The sequence below is a fragment of the Pelobates fuscus genome, chromosome 3, assembly GCF_036172605.1.
Source record: "Pelobates fuscus isolate aPelFus1 chromosome 3, aPelFus1.pri, whole genome shotgun sequence".
NCBI lineage: Eukaryota > Metazoa > Chordata > Amphibia > Anura > Pelobatidae > Pelobates > Pelobates fuscus.
Window position 1 is genome coordinate 294694390 of NC_086319.1, and position 21615 is coordinate 294716004.

At 44.5% G+C, this 21615-nt stretch overlaps 1 protein-coding gene across 1 annotated transcript in view; it reads right to left on the reverse strand.

Annotated features, from left to right (window-relative positions):
- FAH (fumarylacetoacetate hydrolase) overlaps positions 1-20163 on the reverse strand; it is a 56750-nt gene extending 36587 nt beyond the window's left edge. The window contains exon 1 of the mRNA XM_063445605.1: positions 20015-20163. Within this exon, the coding sequence (XP_063301675.1) occupies positions 20015-20095 (81 nt within the window). The 5' untranslated portion in view covers positions 20096-20163. The remainder of the gene's footprint in view (positions 1-20014) is intronic.
- Between the last annotated feature and the right edge of the window lie 1452 nt (positions 20164-21615).

The following is a 21615-nucleotide window of genomic DNA, read 5'->3' on the forward strand; positions in this document are numbered from 1 at the left end:
TTTGGTGACGCTAGTCCCTCTGAGTCCCGATCGGTGATCCAATAAAGAATCTCTTCCTTCCTGAAGAAACCTGTGTCCATCTCTCTGTGCTTGGCTTCCGTCAGTTTCTCCGGTATCATTTGGTGCATTGGCCGGGAAGCTCATCGTTCAACGGTAGCTGAGAGGCAGAGGCGTGAGACGGTCTATCTTTGCCCACGTTCTCTACGGCTGCACCCCTGAACTTCTGCGTGGACCTCCCTTCGTCTCGGCGCCACTGGTCTGTTGTCCAGGAGATCATCGGCCTCTACGTGAGAAGTGCTGGGGTGTCCCCGTCGATGAGTGTGAACTCAGGTTCAGGAACGAGGAGGTAAGATAACTGCTGTTTTAGACGGCAGGACCCGCTAGGGGTATACCGATTGTGCGGTAGGCCCAAAGGGGTTTTTGAATCTGTATCTGCCCCCTCTGTCGGAGGGAAGGAGCGAAGGCGCACCGCTCGATCGAACGCTCTTTAGTCAGACCGTTTGATTTGGTTAGTCAGGCGGGGTCCTGGTGTAAGATAGCCCTAGCCGGACACCGGTGTCTTGTCTAGACTAGCGTTCTAGGGTGTATATTACGTTCGCTAGGTCGGAGGGACCGGGAGACTAAGCGGCGCCTGTGTAAATTCGGTTCGCTAGTTCTCATCCTATCTGGGCTAAGTGGGAAGGCGTGTAAATTTGGAACCCACTAGACTTTTGATAGTACGACTAAGAGGCGCCTGTGTAAATTCGGATCTCTAGCTCGTTGTATAGTGCGACTAAGAGGCGCCTGTGTAAATTCGGTTCTCTAGCTCGCTATGTATATGTGGTGATTGGGCAGTGTGGCTAACCAAAACGGGTGTATATAGTTTTAGGTAGTCCATTCAAGGTACTGGCCAATAGTTTAGTTGGGAATTGTAAATGTGTTAACGATTGTTTTAGTAAAGTGTATATCTTGTTAGATAGCGCGAGCTCAGCCGTCTAGCGAGAGTGTTAATAGTGTGTTGCTGTATTATAGTGCACGGTACCATAACCCTGTATATTTACTGACATTATATAATAAGTACTAATCATTGTCGTCCATTGCATGTTTAACACCATAACCACTAATAATTGTATTGTGACCTTAACTTGTGCTTTGACCTATGCTAACCGTACTGTAACCGCTATTTGTAAAAGACGATGTTACTGGGGTGTGTTATAGACGGGTAATTCGTATATAGAGAATTATAGCGTGGGTGACTGTGTAGTTACGCCAAAGGGCATAATATTGATTATATAGTGACTGGTGTAGCAGCTGTGTGTGTACGGGAATTCCCTGAGTGTTTATTGTTATTGTGTACGTTTCACTTGGTAACCGTACCACGTGGTGCTGTTGCCAGAGGAAACGGGTGTGACTGTTGAATAGTACGCGTGTATAGTAATCGTTGTCGACGACGTTCCACTGTTAAATATGGGTGCGTCGCAGTCAACGATTCCGGATCCCTTAGGATGTATGGTTAAGAATTTTAAAAAGGGATTCAAAGTTTGTGATTTTGGGGTAAAGATGTCTCCTGTACGTTTGGTCACTTTGTGCACTAGGGAGTGGCCTACTTTGGTTGCGGCATGGCCGCCACGTGGCAGTTTGGATCCAACTCTGGTACAGCGCTTACACGTGGCTGTATCAGGTAGGCCTGAACTTTACGGCCAGTTTCCTTATATTGATTGTTGGAGACAGGCCGTAAATGACTCGCCAAAATGGCTCCGGACATGCCACGAGGAGCAGTGTCGCCTCATGGTAGCTAGGACTTGTTCGTCCACTAGGACTGGTGTTAGGCCCATTTTGGACACGCCCCCTGAGTCCGAGATCCCTTTGCCGCCCCCTTACTTTCCGGTAAGAGGAAGTGACGCAAATACAGGAAGTCCTGTAACCCTTCCCTCATTACCCTCATCCACTTCCGCTTCCTCCTCCAGTACAGGATCCACCCCCCCTCGTACTAAATCTCCCCTTCCGGAACCAGAACCCACCCCCATTAGAAACGAATATCCTGATTTGGCGCCACTTCAGACTTCCGGTCAAGCTTCATCTAGCTCGGCCCGAAGTGTTCTATTCACTACCTTTTCCCAAAACCAACCTCCCACATCCCCATACCCTATCTCTCCCCGACCGGAACCCATGACTGACGCTTCCCTACGTAGCCCCATCCAAACCCGACAGTTGACTGGTGCCCAACAATTAAAGCACTATCAGATGCCTCTTCGCTTAAATCCCGGGTCAGCTTATATCGATGCCGCAGGTCAAATGGCACACGCTGACCCTGTCTTCGTATATGTCCCTTTCACCACTACCGACCTTTTAAACTGGAAGACCCATAATTCCTCGTATACTGAGAAACCACAAGCCATGATTGATCTGTTCACCTCAATAGTACAGACACATAATCCGACATGGGCTGATTGCCAGCAGTTATTAATGACTTTATTTAACAATGAGGAAAGGACAAGAATAAATCAAGCAGCCATTAAAGCATTAGAGGATAGAGCCCGTGCTTTGAACCAAGCTAATCCAGCAGCATGGGCCGCAACACATTATCCCAACACTGATCCCGATTGGAACGTAAATGGTGCTGATATGGTTCAACTCAGAGCCTATAGAGACGCTATAATTGCTGGCATGAAAGCCGGAGGAAAGAAAGCCATTAACATGTCGAAGACAGTTGAGGTGATCCAGAAAAGCGATGAAGCGCCCAGTGTCTTTTATGACCGATTATTGGAGGCGTACCGCTTGTACACCCCCTTTAATCCGGAAGACGCAGATAATTCCCGAATGGTGAACTCCGCCTTTGTCAGCCAAGCTTACGGAGATATTAAGCGCAAGCTACAAAAGTTAGAAGGGTTTGCAGGTATGTCAATCACCCAACTAATGGAGGTAGCTAATAAGGTGTATATGAATAGGGAAACAGAAAGCAAGAAAGAGGAGGAGCGCAAGATGCGTAAAAAGGCTGATATGCTAGCGGTAGCGATCGCAGGCGTAGATAAACGGGGCCCAGATAGAGGCAATAATAGATGGAGTAGGGAGCCTTTGAGTAGGGATCAGTGTGCGTATTGCAAGGAAGAAGGGCATTGGAGGAACGAATGTCCGCAAAGAGAGCAGTACGAGAGAGACCAACCCAGGGCAGGCTACGGAAACTTTAGAGGCAGAGCGAGAGGTAGAGGAGGTCCCGGAGGGAGTAATGGTTATAGAGGGAGTAATGGGAACAGAGGAAGTGTTAGGGAAGATAGGTATATTCCAGCAGCGCAAAGGTCCCGCGATAGAGAAGGTAGGGACTTCGTAGGATTGGCTGACACGGTCATGGAGGACTATTGATACCGACCGGGCTCCATCCCCCTTGGTCGAGCGGAGCCTATGGTCGATGTATCAATAGGGGGGAAAAGGAGTGCGTTCATGATCGACACTGGTGCTGAACATTCAGTGGTGACTAATCTAGTTGCTCCTCCATCTGGAAGGACTATTACTGTGATAGGAGCAACTGGAAGAAGTGCTGAAAGACCGGTTCTTAAAAGTCGACTCTGTACATTGGGAGGCCACGTAGTAAAACACCAATTCCTTTATATGCCTGAATGTCCAGTCCAATTGCTGGGACGTGATATGCTATCCAAATTACAAGCGCAGATTACGTTCCTACCAGATGGAACAACATCTTTAAAGTTTAATGGACCTTCAGGTATTATGACTTTATCCGTACCAAAGGAAGAAGAGTGGCGACTTTATACAGTGTTGACTAGCCAAAACCCTAGGAGTGATGAGACATTGTTTAACATACCAGGAGTTTGGGCAGAGAACAACCCACCAGGACTGGCCCGCAATATTCCACCAATAAAAATTGAACTGAAACATGGGGTTTATCCAGTGAGCCTAAGACAATATCACATTCCGCAGAAGGCTAAGAAGAACATCCAATCCTATCTGGATAAGTTCATACGGTATGGTATCCTAAAATTCTGTACTTCCCCCTGGAACACCCCATTGCTGCCTGTTCAAAAGCCCGGCACAGATGAGTATCGACCTGTGCAGGACTTAAGAGCAGTCAATGATGCGGTTGTTAGTATACATCCAGTTGTACCCAATCCATATAACCTGCTTGCTTTAATTCCGGGCGGGGCTACTTACTTCACAGTCTTAGATCTCAAAGATGCCTTCTTTTGCCTCCGAATTGCCGCAGAAAGTCAATGTATTTTCGCTTTCCAGTGGGAGAACGCTGTAACGGGCTCAAAACGCCAAATGACTTGGACAAGACTGCCCCAAGGGTTTAAAAATTCACCTACCCTATTTGGTTCAGCCCTAAGTCAAGATCTATTGGATTTCGAGTCCATCCCAGGAGAGTGTGTATTGTTACAATATGTAGATGACTTGTTGATAGCAGCAGTTACAAAAGAAATCTGTCAGCAAGCAACGCACGATCTACTACACATTCTCTGGAAGGCAGGATACAAGGTGTCTAGAAAGAAGGCTCAGTTGTGTTTGCCAACTGTCAAGTATCTAGGATTCCATATCTCTGAAGGTCAAAGAATTATGGGGCCAGAGAGAAAAGAAGCTGTCTGCCAAATACCAATACCCAAGAATAGAAGACAAGTGCGAGAATTCTTGGGGGCAGCAGGCTTCTGTAGGATATGGATTCCCAGCTATGCGATACTAGCAAAACCTCTGTACGCAGCTATCAAAGGTACAGAGCACGACCCCTTCTTATGGACCCAAGAACAGCAAACGGCATTTGAAGATGTGAAGAAGGCTTTGATGAGTGCCCCAGCATTAGGTCTACCTGATCACACACGACCATTCTACTTATATGTACACGAGCAAAGAAGAATGGCTGTGGGAGTATTGACACAGTACTTGGGATCATGGCAAAGACCTGTTGCCTACATGTCTAAGCAACTGGATGCAGTGGCCAGCGGACTTCCACCTTGTCTAAGAGCCGTAGCTGCAGCCGCCCTGCTAGTAGCTGAAGCCGATAAACTCACTCTGGGTCAAGAACTTTATGTACGAGTCCCACATGCAGTACAGACGTTGTTGGATTACAAAGGAAATCATTGGTTTAGTAATAGCCGTATGACCAAGTATCAAGCAATGTTGTGTGAAAACCCAAGAGTGCATTTAGAGACTGTAAACACCTTAAATCCAGCTACCCTTTTGCCACAACCTACTGAAAGTCAACATGATTGTTTGGAAGTAATGGATGAAGTATTCTCAAGTAGACCAGATCTTCGTGATTTTTCCATCCAGAACCCCGATGTTCAATATTATACAGACGGCAGTAGTTATGTGAAAGAAGGGATCCGCTATGCAGGATATGCAGTAACAACCATAGACAAGGTGATAGAAGCTCGGCCATTGGCGAAAGGAACATCAGCACAAAAGGCAGAATTAATAGCACTAACACGAGCGTTACAATTGGCTGAAGGTTTAAGAGTAAATATCTATACGGACTCTAAGTATGCGTTTTTAACCACTCATGCCCACGGAGCTTTGTATAAAGAAAGAGGACTACTGAATTCAGAAGGCAAAGAAATCAAGTACGCAGCCGAAATCCTACAACTATTGGAAGCAGTGTGGGAGCCGAAAGAAGTCGGTATCATACATTGTCGAGCGCATCTGAGAGGAGATGGTGATGTAACCAAGGGAAATCGGATGGCAGATAGTGCAGCTAAGCGTGCTGCTGAATCAGGAAGACAGGAGTATGTAGGGCATATAGCTGCTCTTATACCAACTCCACTGTCCCAATGGACTCCAGTTTATACAGCTCAAGAAGAGGAGTGGTTAAAGACTGAACCGGGAAAGTATCTGGAGAACAAGTGGTATCAGCTAGAAGATGGAAGAATAGTTATACCAGCATCGCTAGCGGTAGAAATTGTCCAAAATTATCACAACGGGACACATTCTGGGAGAGACAGTACTGAAGAATCTCTTAGAACACATTTCTACATACCAAGATTGTCCAACTTGACTCAGGCCATTGTACGCAGATGTGTAACGTGTGCTAAGAATAATGCAAGACAAGGACCAGTAAAGCCACCAGGAGTTCAGTTTATGGGGGGACTCCCCATGTCCGATCTACAAATAGACTTTACAGTGATGCCTAAATCGGGTGGACATCGTTACCTGCTGGTAATTGTGTGCACCTATTCAGGCTGGGTAGAAGCATGTCCTACTCGTACAGAGAAAGCAGGAGAAGTTGTGAGATTCCTGCTACGAGAAATAATACCCCGATATGGACTACCCTGTTCTATAGGATCGGACAATGGTCCAGCTTTTGTTCATCAGTGCCTACAACAACTGACTCATATGCTTGGTATAAAGTGGAGGCTTCATACTGCATATAGACCCCAGAGTTCTGGTAAGGTAGAGAGAATGAATAGAACTATAAAGAACCAGTTGGCTAAAATGTGTCAGGAAACCCAACTTAAGTGGAACGTTCTCTTACCTATAGCCTTATTGCGAATCCGCAGTACCCCTACCAGAAGGATGGGCCTCTCTCCTTTTGAAATCATGTATGGGCGACCACCTCCCGTACTTGGTAACTTAAGGGGGGACTTGAGTCAGTTGGGAGAAGGAATTACCCGGCAGCAGGTTGTAGAGTTGGGTAAGACTATGGAGGAGGTACAGAAATGGGTACAAGATAGATTACCTGTGAATATTTATCCCCCTGTTCATAGTTATCATCCAGGAGATCAAGTGTGGATAAAAAGAGTGGAATAATGTACCGTTAGGGCCCAAGTGGAGAGGTCCTTATGTTGTTCTTTTGTCTACCCCTACAGCGATAAAAGTAGCAGAAGTGACTCCGTGGATACATCACTCCAGGGTTAAACCAGCAGCAGTCGATTCTTGGCAAGTTACAGCAGATCCAGAGAATCCCTGCAAGATCCGGTTAAAACGCACTACTCAGTCGGAGTAACGAGGAATTATTGTGGATTACAAATTTTATTGTTACAGGTGTGAGTGAGAAGGCCATAATAAAGCCTGTCCGCTTACCATCACATAGTGTATAAGCCAGGAAAGTCTCGAAGGGACACCTGTGAAGATGAGCAGAACTCCATTCCCTGCAGCCCCTCACATCCTGGAAGCTGAGGCGCCATCGCACGGACGAAGACTGAGGATGACGGCGAAAGATGTGCTTTTGATAGTGTTTATTTACATGTGTTTTTATATTCAGGAAGGTAGAGGTACCGACACTCCTAGCTGTGAGGTATGCATTAAGACTACGAGAACAGGTAACCATATTTCCCAAACCCTAATTTGGCATTCACCATACGAGTGTAAAGGAGATGTATCGAGATGTAGATACTTAAATATAGATTATAGTGTGTGCCATTTAGGAGTAGGAGAACCTAAGTGCTTCAGTCCGGAGTATCAACCTCGTACAATCTGGTTGACTCTCAGGAATGGAGATCCTCAGGGGACCCTAATTAATAAAACGGTGTTAGAATCCGTACATTCTTCGGGTGTTCTGCTATTTGATGCGTGTAAAGCGATATCGAGTGGTAGAAAGCCGTGGAATGTATGTGGGGATCTTAGATGGGAGAGGACGTATGGGTCTAACGATAAATATATTTGTCCCAGTAGCAAAAATAAATATGTAAGTCCTAGATGCCCAAATAGAGATTATAACTTTTGCCCATATTGGTCTTGTGTGGGGTGGGCAACTTGGGGACAGACAGTAGACAAAGACATGATAGTGACTAAGTTGCCGACTAGCCCTTATTGTAAGTCTATGGAATGCAACCCAGTCCATATACTCATTAATAACCCCGACAAGTTCTTAGATAAGTATGGAAATTTATTTGGGTTTCAAATATACGGGATGGGTTTAGATCCTGGGACATTATTGTTTATAGGAATAGAGACTGATACGGTATCCTCCCAGACTCATCAAGTATACCATTCCTTTTACGAAGAGATGAGTATAGATAATAAGATCCCCCATAATGCTAAAAACCTGTTCATCGATTTAGCTGAAAGTATTGCCGGTAGTCTTAATGTTACCAACTGCTATGTGTGTGGAGGTACTAACATGGGAGACCAATGGCCTTAGGAAGCAAAGGAGGTAATGTCCGGTTCTGAGGCAGTTCAACAATTAATATCTTCACAAGCCGATTATCAGATGAGTGTTAGAGGTAAATCTGAGTGGAGATTAAAGACCTCCATCATAGGTTATGTTTGCATAGCAAGGAAAGGAATAATGTATAATACTTCTGTAGGAGAATTAACTTGTCTAGGGCAAAAAGCTTATGATGATGATACAAAGAATACAACTTGGTGGTCGGCTTCAAATGTCTCAGAACCATCTAACCCGTTTGCTAGATATGCCAATTTAAAGGATGTGTGGTTTGATCTATCCATCACATCTACTTGGAGAGCCCCAGCAAATTTGTACTGGATCTGTGGTAAGAAAGCCTATTCGGAGTTGCCACAGGACTGGGAAGGGGCATGTGTGTTGGGTATGCTCAAACCATCCTTCTTCTTGTTACCGATTGAAACAGGTGAGACTTTAGGTGTTAAAGTGTATGATGTGAATCATAGGAAGAAAAGGGGACCCATAGAGATAGGCGCCTGGGAAGATGATGAATGGCCTCCCCAGCGTATCATAGATTACTATGGGCCAGCCACGTGGGCTGAGGATGGTACCTTTGGTTATAGAACCCCTATTTATATGCTCAACCGTATTATAAGGTTACAGGCGGTGGTTGAGATTATCACTAATGAAACATCACAAGCGCTCAATCTTCTAGCGAAGCATAACACCAGGATGAGGACAGCAGTCTACCAAAATAGATTAGCCTTGGATTACCTTTTGGCAGTAGAGGGAGGTGTATGTGGGAAGTTTAACCTAAGTAATTGCTGTCTTCAAATAGATGACGAAGGGCAAGCAATAGCTGAGCTTACTAGCCATATGGTTAAACTAGCGCATGTGCCTACTCAGGTATGGAAAGGGTATAATCCAAGTAGTTGGTTTGGTAGCTGGTATGAGTGGTTTGGAGGGCTTAAGGCAGTGGTAGGTGGAGTCCTACTGATTTTACTGTTGTGTCTACTCCTACCGTGTCTTATACCCTTAGTAGTTAGGTCTGTGCAAAGCCTGATAGGAAGTATAGCAGAGAGGAAGGCTGCTGCACAGATAATGGCGATATATAAGTATAAGGCTCTAGATCAGGGAGAACCAATGCAAGAAGATGAATGTTGAAGATTCACATCATAAGATAAGTCTGGTCTGGTTCATGGTAACCTGAGGTATATGCAAACCAAGGTTAAGTGATGCCTCAAGTAATTGTGAAATATCAGAGGCATCAAAGGGGGGAATGTGATGTAATTCCAGTAAAATACAAGTTTAGCAGGCTAAGATTGCCACAAGGCATATGTATGTATATGTGTTTGTAGTATCAGTTAGTTAATAACACGTAGCTAAGATACTGTCATCACTGTACTGACCAGGTGCAGGAATGTAAGAACTGGAATTACGCGTCCCTCTCCTTTGTATCAGATGAGCCACGTGGTTAGACCGGATGGATGAGTTTAGACTCTATTCATTAAATAGGTTAAGGGTATGTGTGGGTGTAGTTAATTGTGGGAGGAGCTACAGTGCTATATAAGGAATGTACTCTATGTATTCAGTACTCAGACTTTGCTGTATTTTGGTGACGCTAGTCCCTCTGAGTCCCGATCGGTGATCCAATAAAGAATCTCTTCCTTCCTGAAGAAACCTGTGTCCATCTCTCTGTGCTTGGCTTCCGTCAGTTTCTCCGGTATCACCCCGACCCCCCCCCCCCCCAGGTCTTCGGTGCCATCCAGGCACCTATGACCTGATCCCGGCCCTAGTGGCCGCTGGACTCTCTCTCTGATCAGCGGAGAATATCGCGGACAACTTAACAATAACTCAGGCCTGTATACCCTGAAATGTTTTAATGTTTTAATGTTCACAGATGTTACTGTTATAATATTAATATGGAGATGGTTTAAGGTTGCATACTGGCGACCCTATGCAAAGTTCATTCAATGCTAAAAGACAGGGCCTCCACCACCTCACCACAAGGTTCCCTTGACCCTTCCTATTACTGAAGTTTACCACTATAGTGGCGAAGGCCTGACCGGCATTGCTACAAAGCTCAGGCTGAGCACTATTTAATTAGAAGGTAAAGGCCCAATCGGCCGACACGGCAAATAGACCCACCCTATGCTCGGGCCAACGCAGCTACCAGACTCCCAATACGAAAATTAACATAAACCGCTAGAAATGGATACACACTGAAATGTTAAATTACCTTGATGTGCCTTGGACGAAGCGGTCACTCTTATGGTCACCATTGTTTTACATGAACAGAAAAAAAAAAAAAAAAAAACTCATGCAGAGGTGCCCTCCCCAACAACTAACTGACCCCCAAATTTACTAATATCCAGGGGTGGAATAGCCAACCCTACATACATGGCCCACTATTAAGACACCACTGATCCCATTCGGACAGCCCCATGGCTCCTGGAATAAACCATAAACGGTAGCGGCAATTAATAACATGCATATTCTCTTTACAGATATCTGAAAGCCTCAACACCTTTGTCTCGGGCTCCATCATGCCCCCCCCCCCCCCCCCCCTCAGTGACACTCAGCAAACGATACCTAGCGACCCGACAAAGCACCACAAATAAGTTAACACACACATGGCTCGGAGAGGACGGAAGGTAAGGCCTATCTCCCCTCAAGACAGCTCCGACTTACCACACACACACTCTAACCACAGAACCCCCTCTACTAGACGACCACACCTGCTCCCCACCACCGGTGCAACAGACCACCCAAGAGGGACAAGGAATAGGACCCAACCGCAGGTACCTCAACCTCCGCCCCCACCAGGCCTGGCAACCTAAGTATAAGACCATGAAAAACCCAACCCCCCCCCCTTACCTCATCTAAAAGGCGAACCCCTGACCCCCTGCACCCAATGGCTCAGTCTCACGATAGGCCACCAGCTGACTAGCACACTGCCAATCCTTCCACACCAGACCCACCCAAATCTCCCTCCCCAATACGCCCGTATACATAACGAGGCACTCGGCCACTAAACACTACAGACACCCTCAGAGCAGGCCCACCCAAAAACACGACCGGACAATATGAGCACCAAATTGACATGCATTTCCATTAATTGCAAGGGCCTTAAAAACCCAGCAAAAAGACACCGACTAATGACATGGGCAAACCGCTCAAACGCAGATATAATTCTATTGCAAGAAACCCATTTTACACAGGCCAAACCTTTCCCTCTAACTAGCCGACACTACAGGGAATGTCACACGGCAAACTCCCCTACAACTAAACAAAACAAAGTAGCCATTTTGATGCGGAAAACTTGCCCACTTAGCACTAGACAAGTTATAAAAGACCCACAAGGCAGGTTTATCACACTCACAGGACAGGCAGGACACAACCAATATGCCATCACTTCACTATACGCCCCAAACACCCCGGATAAAATGTTCTGGGATACATTCCAAGCCCACCTAGCCCTAACCCCAGGCCACCTTAAAATCATAGGCGGAGACTGCAACGCCACGATGACGCCATCAATAGACAGGCACAGAACAAGAAAACTCCCAAACCCCACAACCAAACTAGACAAAATTTTGCAAGATTTTGTGCTGCGACAGAGACTGGTAGACATCTGGCGCCTACTCCACCCGACTACTAGGGATTACACATTTTATTCCCACACAACTCGTACTCCCACATCGACCTCTTTCTGACCTCACCCTACCTCACACACACATGATCCAAACGGCCAACATAGGCAACATCACATGGTCAGACCACGCAGACATCACAATAACAATCAAGGTCACAACCCGCTGACAACAGAAGCAATACGAACTGAGTTAACAAACTACTTTACGCTAAACATGCCCTCGGCACCCTCACCGGGCATACTGTGGGCAGCCCATAAGGAAGTCATAAGAGGCAAAATAATAAGCCTAGCATCACACCAAAAAAAAAAAAAAAAAAAAAAAAAAAAAACTCAACTAGCCGACCTCACGAAATCTCTCACAGACCTTAGGACCCTAGAAACAAGCCATAAACGAAACCCCACACAAGACAGACATTCTCACGGAAATGACAGAATGCCGAAACAAAATTAAAGACTTCATGACTAGAGATGCGGCCAAAGCCATGCAATGGACAAAACAGACCTATTACAAAAAATCTAATAAAGCCGACACCTTACTAGCCCGAAAGTTACAACGCAGGACGGACCATAAACGAATAGACGTGATACAAGCGCCAGACGGCACCAAACACTCCATACCAACAAAAATCGGCGAGGTCTTCCAAAAATACTTTTCCACGCTATATGACCATAGTCCCACCTCATGACAACATCCCGAAGAGACCAGGCAATCAATAGACAGACACCTATGGAAGCCATCTCCAAAATAAGCGAACCAATCACCATCGAAGAAATCGCCAAAGCCATCAAAAACACTAAACCCAATAAGAGCCCGGGACCAGATGGCTTCACGGGACTATTACAAAACGTTCCCAGCCACACTCCTCCCGCACCTCTGAAACCTGTTTAACTCAATACTACAGGGAAACCACATACCCCCCCGACATCCTAAGAGCGAATGTGTGCCTTCTCCCCAAGCCAAACAAAATCCACCTAGACCCAAGCCACTATAGACCAATTTCACTGTTGAACGTAGACATAAAGTTACTCACGAAGCTACTTGCAGACAGGATAAACCCCCACGTACATAAACTTTTACACCCAGACCAAGTTGGCTTCATTCCCTCCAGGCAGGCATATGACAACACCAGACGGTTTTGACCTTCTGTGGGCGACCTCACACCGACGAATCCCCACCCTTTTCCTATCCCTAGACGCCGAAAAGGCATTTGACCGACTGCTATGGCCTTTTCTCTTCACTACCCTGCACAAATTCCAGTTCCCTGACCCAATCCTAAATGCACTCCAAACCCTATACTCCGCACCAGAGGCGAATCTTTTAATCCCGAACGCCCAACCTCCCTCATTCCGCATCTTTAATGGGACAAGACAGGGCTGCCCCCTCTCCCCACTCCTGTTTGTCCTCTCATTGGAACCCCTACTTCAAGCCCTACGTATAGACCCAACAATAGCGGGCGTACACGTTAGAAAGGAAGAATATAAAGTAGCGGGGTATGCGGATGACCTACTCCTCACCATTACAGATCCAACTAACTCGCTCCCGCCACTGTTACGTGCCATAAACTAATACTCACAGGTTTCAGGCTACCGCCTCAACCTGGATAAAACTGAAGCGCTGCCAGTACAAATCCCTCAAGAGGACCTTGAAGCACTAAAAACTAACTACCCATTTCACTTCAACCCCACGCACATACATTATCTGGGTGTCAACCTACCAGCAGACGTCTCCCAGACATACCGTCTCAACTACTCCCCCCTACTACAAAGAGCAAAGGCCAACCTTAAAATTTAGGAATCCCACTCTTTCTCCTGGCTATGAAGGGTGGCATGCATAAAGATGAATCTCTTACTGAGATTTTTATACCTATACCAAACACTACCAGTTCAAGTAGCAACCAAAGACTTTAAACTACTACAAACACAAATTGACCGTTTCATATGGGCCAACAGGCACGCTAGGATAAGGAAGGACATCCTCTATCTCCCGACAAGATCAGGGGGCCTCAACCTACCCCACTTCCTCCACGCAGCACAACTAGCGCAGATTCAGGCACTCCATGCCCCCATAGGGTTAAAAAGATGGGCAGACCTCGAACACAACTTGTTTAGCCAGGATTCCCCTTCCCTTTATATCTGGGTACCAAAGCGAGCAAGACCACAACTCCTACAAACCAAACCGGCGCTCGATACTTCTATAACTCTCTGGAATAAACTCTCCATAAAACATGCACTCACGTCAGACCCCTCACCCATGACACCAATCTTGAGAAACGAACACTTCACACCAGGCATGACCCCAAAACACTATGAAGACAATGACCTAATCAGGACATATCAATTTTTCCAGAACCAAAAAAATCATTGCGTTCACGGACTTACCACAAACCAGACCACTCACCACACACTACTTCTTCCGATATCTGCAAATCAAAAAACTACTGGAAACTCCTACATATAAACAAGCCGGACTTACACCCCTCACCGCCTTCGAAAAATCGTGTATCCATGCCCCAATACAAAAAAGCCAGATCTCTACAACATATACACAACTGCTCAGAGCGACAAAAACCCAACCGTTATGGTATGTCTCAGCATGAGAACGGGACTTAGGACCCCCCACCGACCCCACAGACTGGACTGCAATCTGGGAAGCCACAGCAACGGTAACGATACGCTGGTACCTCACTCCGTTAAAACTCAAGCAAATGGGACTTTCCACTTCAGATAGATGCTGGAAAGGGTGCGGTCAAAAGGGGACATACTACCACCTATGGTGGGAATGCCCACACATAACACAAATTTGGACAGACAGTGGCCTTGGCCTCAAGAGTCCTACACGACTCCATCCCAAAGGATCTGTGGCTATGGCTACTATCCAAACCGCTAGAAGGCACACCACGGGCTCACAACAAACTACTAGCCAAACTAGCCTTGGCCACTAGAAAAACCATTGCCACCCACTGGGGCTCGCCCACAGTCCCGTCAATCACCGAAATAAAGAAAAAAAATGAACGAAGCTAGGTTGATGGATAGTTTATCTGCACTCATTCACGACACCACAACACATTGTAACAAAATATGGGACCTGTGGCTCATGGAACCCACCACAGCCACTATTCACAAATTAAACTGAAACCACACCTCCTCTCCCCCCCCCCAAATCCCAACCCTATTAACCCGATAAAAAGGAAGGATCGAATCGACAGTAGAATTAGACAGGTAACCAACCACGAAAATAGACACAAATCACAAATAGCCCATGGGGACCATAATCACAAAAGAAGCATGGAAACATGCACAACACCAAAAGGCCGCACACCACAAAGGTCAGGGACGCCGATTCCCCCTCTGGTCAGGGACGCCGATTCCCCCTCTACCCCCCCTACAATCCTATTGAAGACTCCAGCAGACGGAGCCTCTCTACCACACTTCACCCACAAGGTAATTTATAATTTATTTTTTTATTATTATTTTTATTTTCTTTCAAACCTTCAATTTTCTGCTTCTTTTGCTGTTCCAATGCTACTTACAGTTGCATTCAAAGTTGTTTAGCTCTGTATAATTGTATAAAAATTTGACAGAACAGAACTGCATAGAAAGAAACTAAAGTTGCACCACCAGACAACAACCCTTTTTCTACAAACTTTTCTGTATAACGATGTACTATTGAAATGTTTGAAGTTTGGCTTTTGCATAAGCCCATGCATTTCCTTTGCACGACATTCATGTGATTGTTAATTCTGCCACTTGAAAAAATAAATAAATAAAAAAAAAAAAAAAAAAAAAAGAGAAACTCTATATATCCACAAGACAACTACTCTTAAAGATACAAAAATATATATAAAAAAAAAATAAAATAAAGTCAAATTTGGTAAATGTATTGCACAGATCTCTGTTCCTTAAGGGATGACAAAGCATTGATTAAATATATTTATTGTAAAACGCAATCTATAAAGAACTAGGAGAAAACCAAGTGACGGTTATAGACCAACTCCCTTACCGTTTACATTATTCAGAGTAATTAGCTATTGCAAGCATGTTGCCTACAGATTACCCCCACAGAGTTGGCCAACGCTAGGTTTCCTGTGCACACAGAAGTCAATTCAAAGCAATGCACAGCTGGGGTAATTAAAAAAAACAGTGTAAAGTCTGGATTGATCTGAGATAAAAGGTCAGGCAAAACTGACACACAGACCTACCAGGCTCTGTTCGCTAGATGTCCTGATGCCACTTTCCTCGGTGAAGACGGATCTTACCTTTTTACACATGTAATGGGTGACAGCCACTAGAGGCACTTGCACCCACTGAGTCACACGTGGTTATTCAATCAAATGTTACTCATACTGAGAATATTATTTTATTTATTATTGCCATTTATATAGCGCCAACAGATTCCGTAGCGCTTTACAATATTATGATAGGGGATTTAACTATAAATAGGACAGTTACAAATAAACTTGATTGGGGTAGTGCGGCAAGTGGTTGCGCATGTGCACTAGCATCCCAATGCTTTACCAAGGCAAAGCATTGGATTGGTGGCGATCATAAAGTAAGACCAGCATGCCGCAGGTTGTAAGGTGAGAAAAACAGGGGGGGGGGGGGGGGCTGGACATCCAAATAGTAAGACCCCAGTAGCATTAGGAATTGATTTTTGTATTCCAAATGCTATAACTAACACAAAGCCCCTCCCACACACAGGCAGTGGCCCCAAAAATAGATTTAAAAGAATGCAGTGCATTTATTTTAAATTCTTTATTTTTATTCGTGCATGGAGTAACAATAAAGCGTACAGCGCCACAACAGCTGCTGCAAGCGGTTTGTCATCATTTCAACATGTGGCTTGTTATACAGCACGATTTTTATATTTTAGAACATGAAAATAACAAGATGTAGGCAGTTGCATAGAAATACAAAACGTGGTAAACATGCGATTTAAATTATGCAACACTCTGAATTATTATGTCTAAGGCAGTAAGACACTATAGGGTTACAGGCTTGCTTCGGTAGACACATATGCCCCTTCCAAACATGTGAACGTACGCTGTCTCACCTATGAGGCAGAAAAATATACAGATAGCTTGACTTTTTAAGCGAGTTACAAGCGTGGGTTAATGGTGCTAATTAAACCTGCTGGGTGTGCATTGCTTGAGGTGCAGGAACAGGTATGTTAAAAAGGATGTATGCACAATTTTGACAACAATACTGTCCATATTAACAAGCTGAACAGAGCTTATTGTGTGCGTTAGGGTGTGCTTGACAACGATTTTTAGAGATATTTATGTCTTAATGCTGAACTAGGCTGGTGTAATTAAGTAGTTAAAGAGATTATAGACATGGTGAGTGTTGAATATGTACTAGTGTCAAGATTAGGCTATTGTGCCATGTAGCGACCACTGAAACCTTAGTAAGCTAGCACTCTAACCTGAAATCAAAATGGTCAAAGCATAACAAAACAAGAGAGGATCTACTAGATTTGCATGAACGTAGTGGAGAAATAGCAGTCCATCAATCTATGAGGCAGCGAAAGTCACCCGACTCCCACAGTCGGTAAGGGCCGGGCACTTACAGGAGAGTCACTGAGGGAAGGCGCCTCTCTAACCCCGAGTCTTTCTGGTGCCGTTATCGCCAAGACATGGACTCGGAAGCATGCTAAGTCCTGGCCCCACTTCAGTGGAGAGCTGTAGGAGGTGTTGGCGGTCCGTCGCTTCTTTCGGTCTGCAGGCTTCTGTTTGTGTGGCGGGGCTGACTCCGGAGTTGCCCTCGGCCCATGGGGGCCTCTGACGGCACTGACAGGTGCTGGTTTAGGTGCTCTGCCTGGAGGGGTCCCTCTCTTATTACCTCTCTGGCCTTTCTTATGGGGCAGGGGTGGTACTGCTGCTGTGCGTTCATCCAGTGCTGCCCAAAAGCGATCAAAAATCTCTTCAATGTGTAGCAGGGTTTTGTCTATGTGATCTTGCATGTCGCAATGGATTTGATTCAGGCTCCGCTTTTCAGGAGCGAGTCCGGGCGCCATCTTGGGAACCGCAGTCATCTCCATGTCGCAGATAGTAGCCTTTAGCTTTGATGTGGAAATACCGTTCCAGCGGGGACCGGGATAACCCCCACCGGTCCAAAGGGGGGGGGGGGGGACTCGCAGCCTTCGCCTCCGACCTGCTAGACACCAGTAAGCGGTAGAAAGGTAAGGAGGCGGCCGTCCACCTCACCTCTCACTCGGCTAGGCCGCAGACCTCCGGTTGCCTCAGAGTTTGATCAGAGCTTCAGAGCTTCTGTAGTTGGGTCATTCAGTGTTGTCCCCGGTCTTATCTACTTTATGGCACAGCTTTTGGCGTCAAGAGTGTGTAGAAGCCGGTTTTAATCGATTTAGAAAGCCATAGACTTCAGGAGCCCATCAGACATGCGGCTTATCGGCATGGCGGTCCGGCCCCGCCCCCCGCAGTGCATTTATTTTAACACTAACTCATGCCAATTTTCTAATCCGCTCTTGCTGGCATTCACAAGTCTGCTATCTAATCTATTTTGATAATAAAATCAGATTCAGTTTTACAGATTATTATTTTTTGTTATCTAGCAAAATGATGTAAAAGCAATATTACATGAAATTTAAAACACAACTAATATTTACTAGTACAGGGGCATGCTCTTTCAACAGGAGGCAAAAAGTTATAACTATATTTTCAAAACTTCCCAGTATCGGGAGTAGTTTAATGGGACAGTTTAAGCACCATAACAACTTCATAGAAATTAATTTGTTATGGTGCCAGGCAGGAAGCCCCGGGCTCACTCTTACCTCAGGGGGTAAACTGTTGAGAAAGGTATCTTTCCCCATTCACAAAACTTGCTTGGAAAAGTCACTGATTGGCGGAGAGCATCAGTTGATCACCTTCAGCCAATCAGCAGCACCCCTGTCCGATGACACTCTGCGCTTCCTGAAACCTAAACTTCAGAAGTCGGATGCCTGAGGGGAGCTGTAATTGGCGCTGGAGGCAAGTTTGGGGTTAAACCGTTGGAGAATGGTTTAACAGCTAGATGGAAGAGTGAGCTGGGGGGCCTCCATAACTTAATTTAAATTAAGTTGTTTTGGTTATATAAAGACAAATGTGTGAGATAAAGGCGCTAGTATTGTTTTGGTGCTTGGAGTGCCCTTTTACATATCCAAACACTTAAAGTGTTAATCCTTGCACCATGACCACTTCACTGATTTGAAGTGTTCATGGTGGCTGGAGTCTGTATGTACAGCATTTCACATTGAAACACTGCACATACCGAGTTTAACCCCTCTGCTGCCAGAGGTGTAACCCCACCTCCATCTGTGTAATTTGGGTGCCATCAGCCAGCCTGGAATTAGAGGTCCGGTTTAGCTAATGTCAATGATGGGCAACCTTTGTTGCACAGAATTGCATTAATTAGCAGAGAGAGGTCAGCTGATGCACTCAGCCATTGCATGGCGAAGGCTGCGGCTATGCAGAAGCGCTTCACTGGACCATCAGAACCCTGTAAGGAGACAGGTAAGTGGGCAATCTGTTTAGAAATTAACCAGGTCAAGGTACTCCTAGAACCATATCCAGGACACTGGGCTGCAGTGATAAGGAGGTTTTGAGTAACATTTTAACTAGGTTATCAATACTCATTATGTACCACTTTATCTTACTCTTGTATGCGTTTGTAATTATTGTTGCCTTTTCTATGACACAATAAAAACATAAATTTTCAAGAATAGGGCATTGCTTCCAACAGCATGTACTACAAATACGCAAAGGTGCACAATGGCCTTACACAGTCAGAGGAATCTAAAATAAATGGTTCCACACATGCAATAGCACATTGTTACAAAATTAACCCTAAGCACATTTTTGTGATTTCCTCTGCTATCAAGGAGTTGCCAGATCCGCTGTGTCCTTACACATATTGATGGGAAGCTCACGCAAACTGCTTGGCTGCAGGATGTACTATTCAAATGCTTCCAAAATCAACTAGGAGTTTACAACATATGAATTCTACATACAGTGCTTTCTGTGTAATGTCTATCAGCATATAAAAGTGAGGTGTGTACAGCAACACAATATATCTGGCATCTCCTCCAGATAAATATCTTGCAACAACAACCCGCAGGTCCCAGTTTAGCACAATCCTATTTTAGACCTACAAGTCATTCATTTTCCTGCCAAGCATAGATTTTTGGGATGCTTTTTCAGTGTATACAAAGGCTAGCCTGATCAGATGTATTTTAAGAGCAGTAACATAAATTCCACACAAAAAAAAAATATATATATATATATTATAAAGAATATAAACACATTAGCAAACATAATACTAACCTCATCGCATGTGGAAAAGATCCCATACGGAAGGTTCTGAATGGGGAAGTCTGAATTCTTATCTACGTGGATAAAAGACATCGCTCCCAGTAAGGCAGACAGTGAAGTGAGATTTTGGGAGCTCCAGATGTATCTGGGACACAGTTATTAAGGCCTGCTGTGCCTTCCTCCTCCCAACCAATCCAAAATTAGAGAGCATTTCCACCCACAGCAAATGTCTAATCACAACCAGAATCTCAGTGACTCAGCTTATTTCCCTTGAACAAAGTTCAAACAAACTGGTGCAACTCGTCCAATTTTAAAGCATCCAGTAATAAGATTCAAACTGTAATTGTATATGGCATAGTAAAACCCAATGGCACAAGCGTGCCTGTTATACTGGCTGTACAAAATGCACAAAGAAATTAGCTCATTGAGTAGTGAATTGAAAACGAAATTGCAAGAAATTGCCCAAGCCCAGCATGATTCAGTATTTATTTACTGTATAAAGCTAATTGATGGGTTTATTGAATAAAACTCTGAATAGTGGTAAATTGAAAACTGAACTGCGCAATTAAGGCTTAAATAGTCAAATTGTGAAATCTGAGCTGGAGAATTCTTCTAAATCAGCTATTTTGGCCTACATTTTGGATTTTAGTTTTCAATGCTCTGCCAGTTGCTGTTTAGTAAATAAATCCATAAGGGAATAAAGGCTTTTTCAACGTAGTTTTTCAATCAACCACAACTCACTGTTGTAAAATTATTATTTTATGTATTGGCATTAATTTAATTTAAACAGGTATATTAGTGCAAACAGGGGATGGGCAAGGAGACTATAGCATTAGCAATGTAGGTGTGTACACTGTACAGGGTATTTTGCAACCTAGAGATACGTCTATATTCAATATCTTTGTTTAATTTCATTTAAAAGTCTCTCTTCCTCACCGTATTATCCAAGCCACTTTTCGGCTTCCAAATTCAGTTTCCCGATACAGTGAATGGGCCTTAGAATTATGTTTAATCGTGGATTAATCTAAAATTTTACTTAATTCATCTCAGATATTGCAGTGATACAGCGTCAATGCATCATGCATGGGAGTGTTGGAAGAAGACAGGAAATAAGCCAGTGGTGGCAAACCTTTTTTGAACCCAAGTGCCCAAACTTGAACCTTGAAACCCATTTATTTATCTCAAAGTGCCAACACTGCAATTAAACACAAAAGAGTTTAAAAAAAAAAAAAATAATCAACTTATGGACCAGACTCTGAATGTGCATTTTACATATACATAATGTTAGGTGCAATTATAGTATTTTCAAAAGGATAAATAATACATTTATATAAAATAATAAAATAGAAGACACAAGTTTACAGAGGTGTTTAGACTACAGAGTGCTGATGTTCTCTGTAATGCCTATCAGCATGTAGAAGTGATATGTGTACATGACCATGACTAGATTAACTGTTGAATGGAAATTAGGCACTGAGACAGACTGGTTTATTACGAAGTCCTTATAGAGGAATTAGTTCACAACCTAGAAACACTCTATAACTACATGCATGGAGGTTCACCGGATGGTGATATGGCCCTAGCAAACATAGTTCTGATTCCTAAGACAGGAT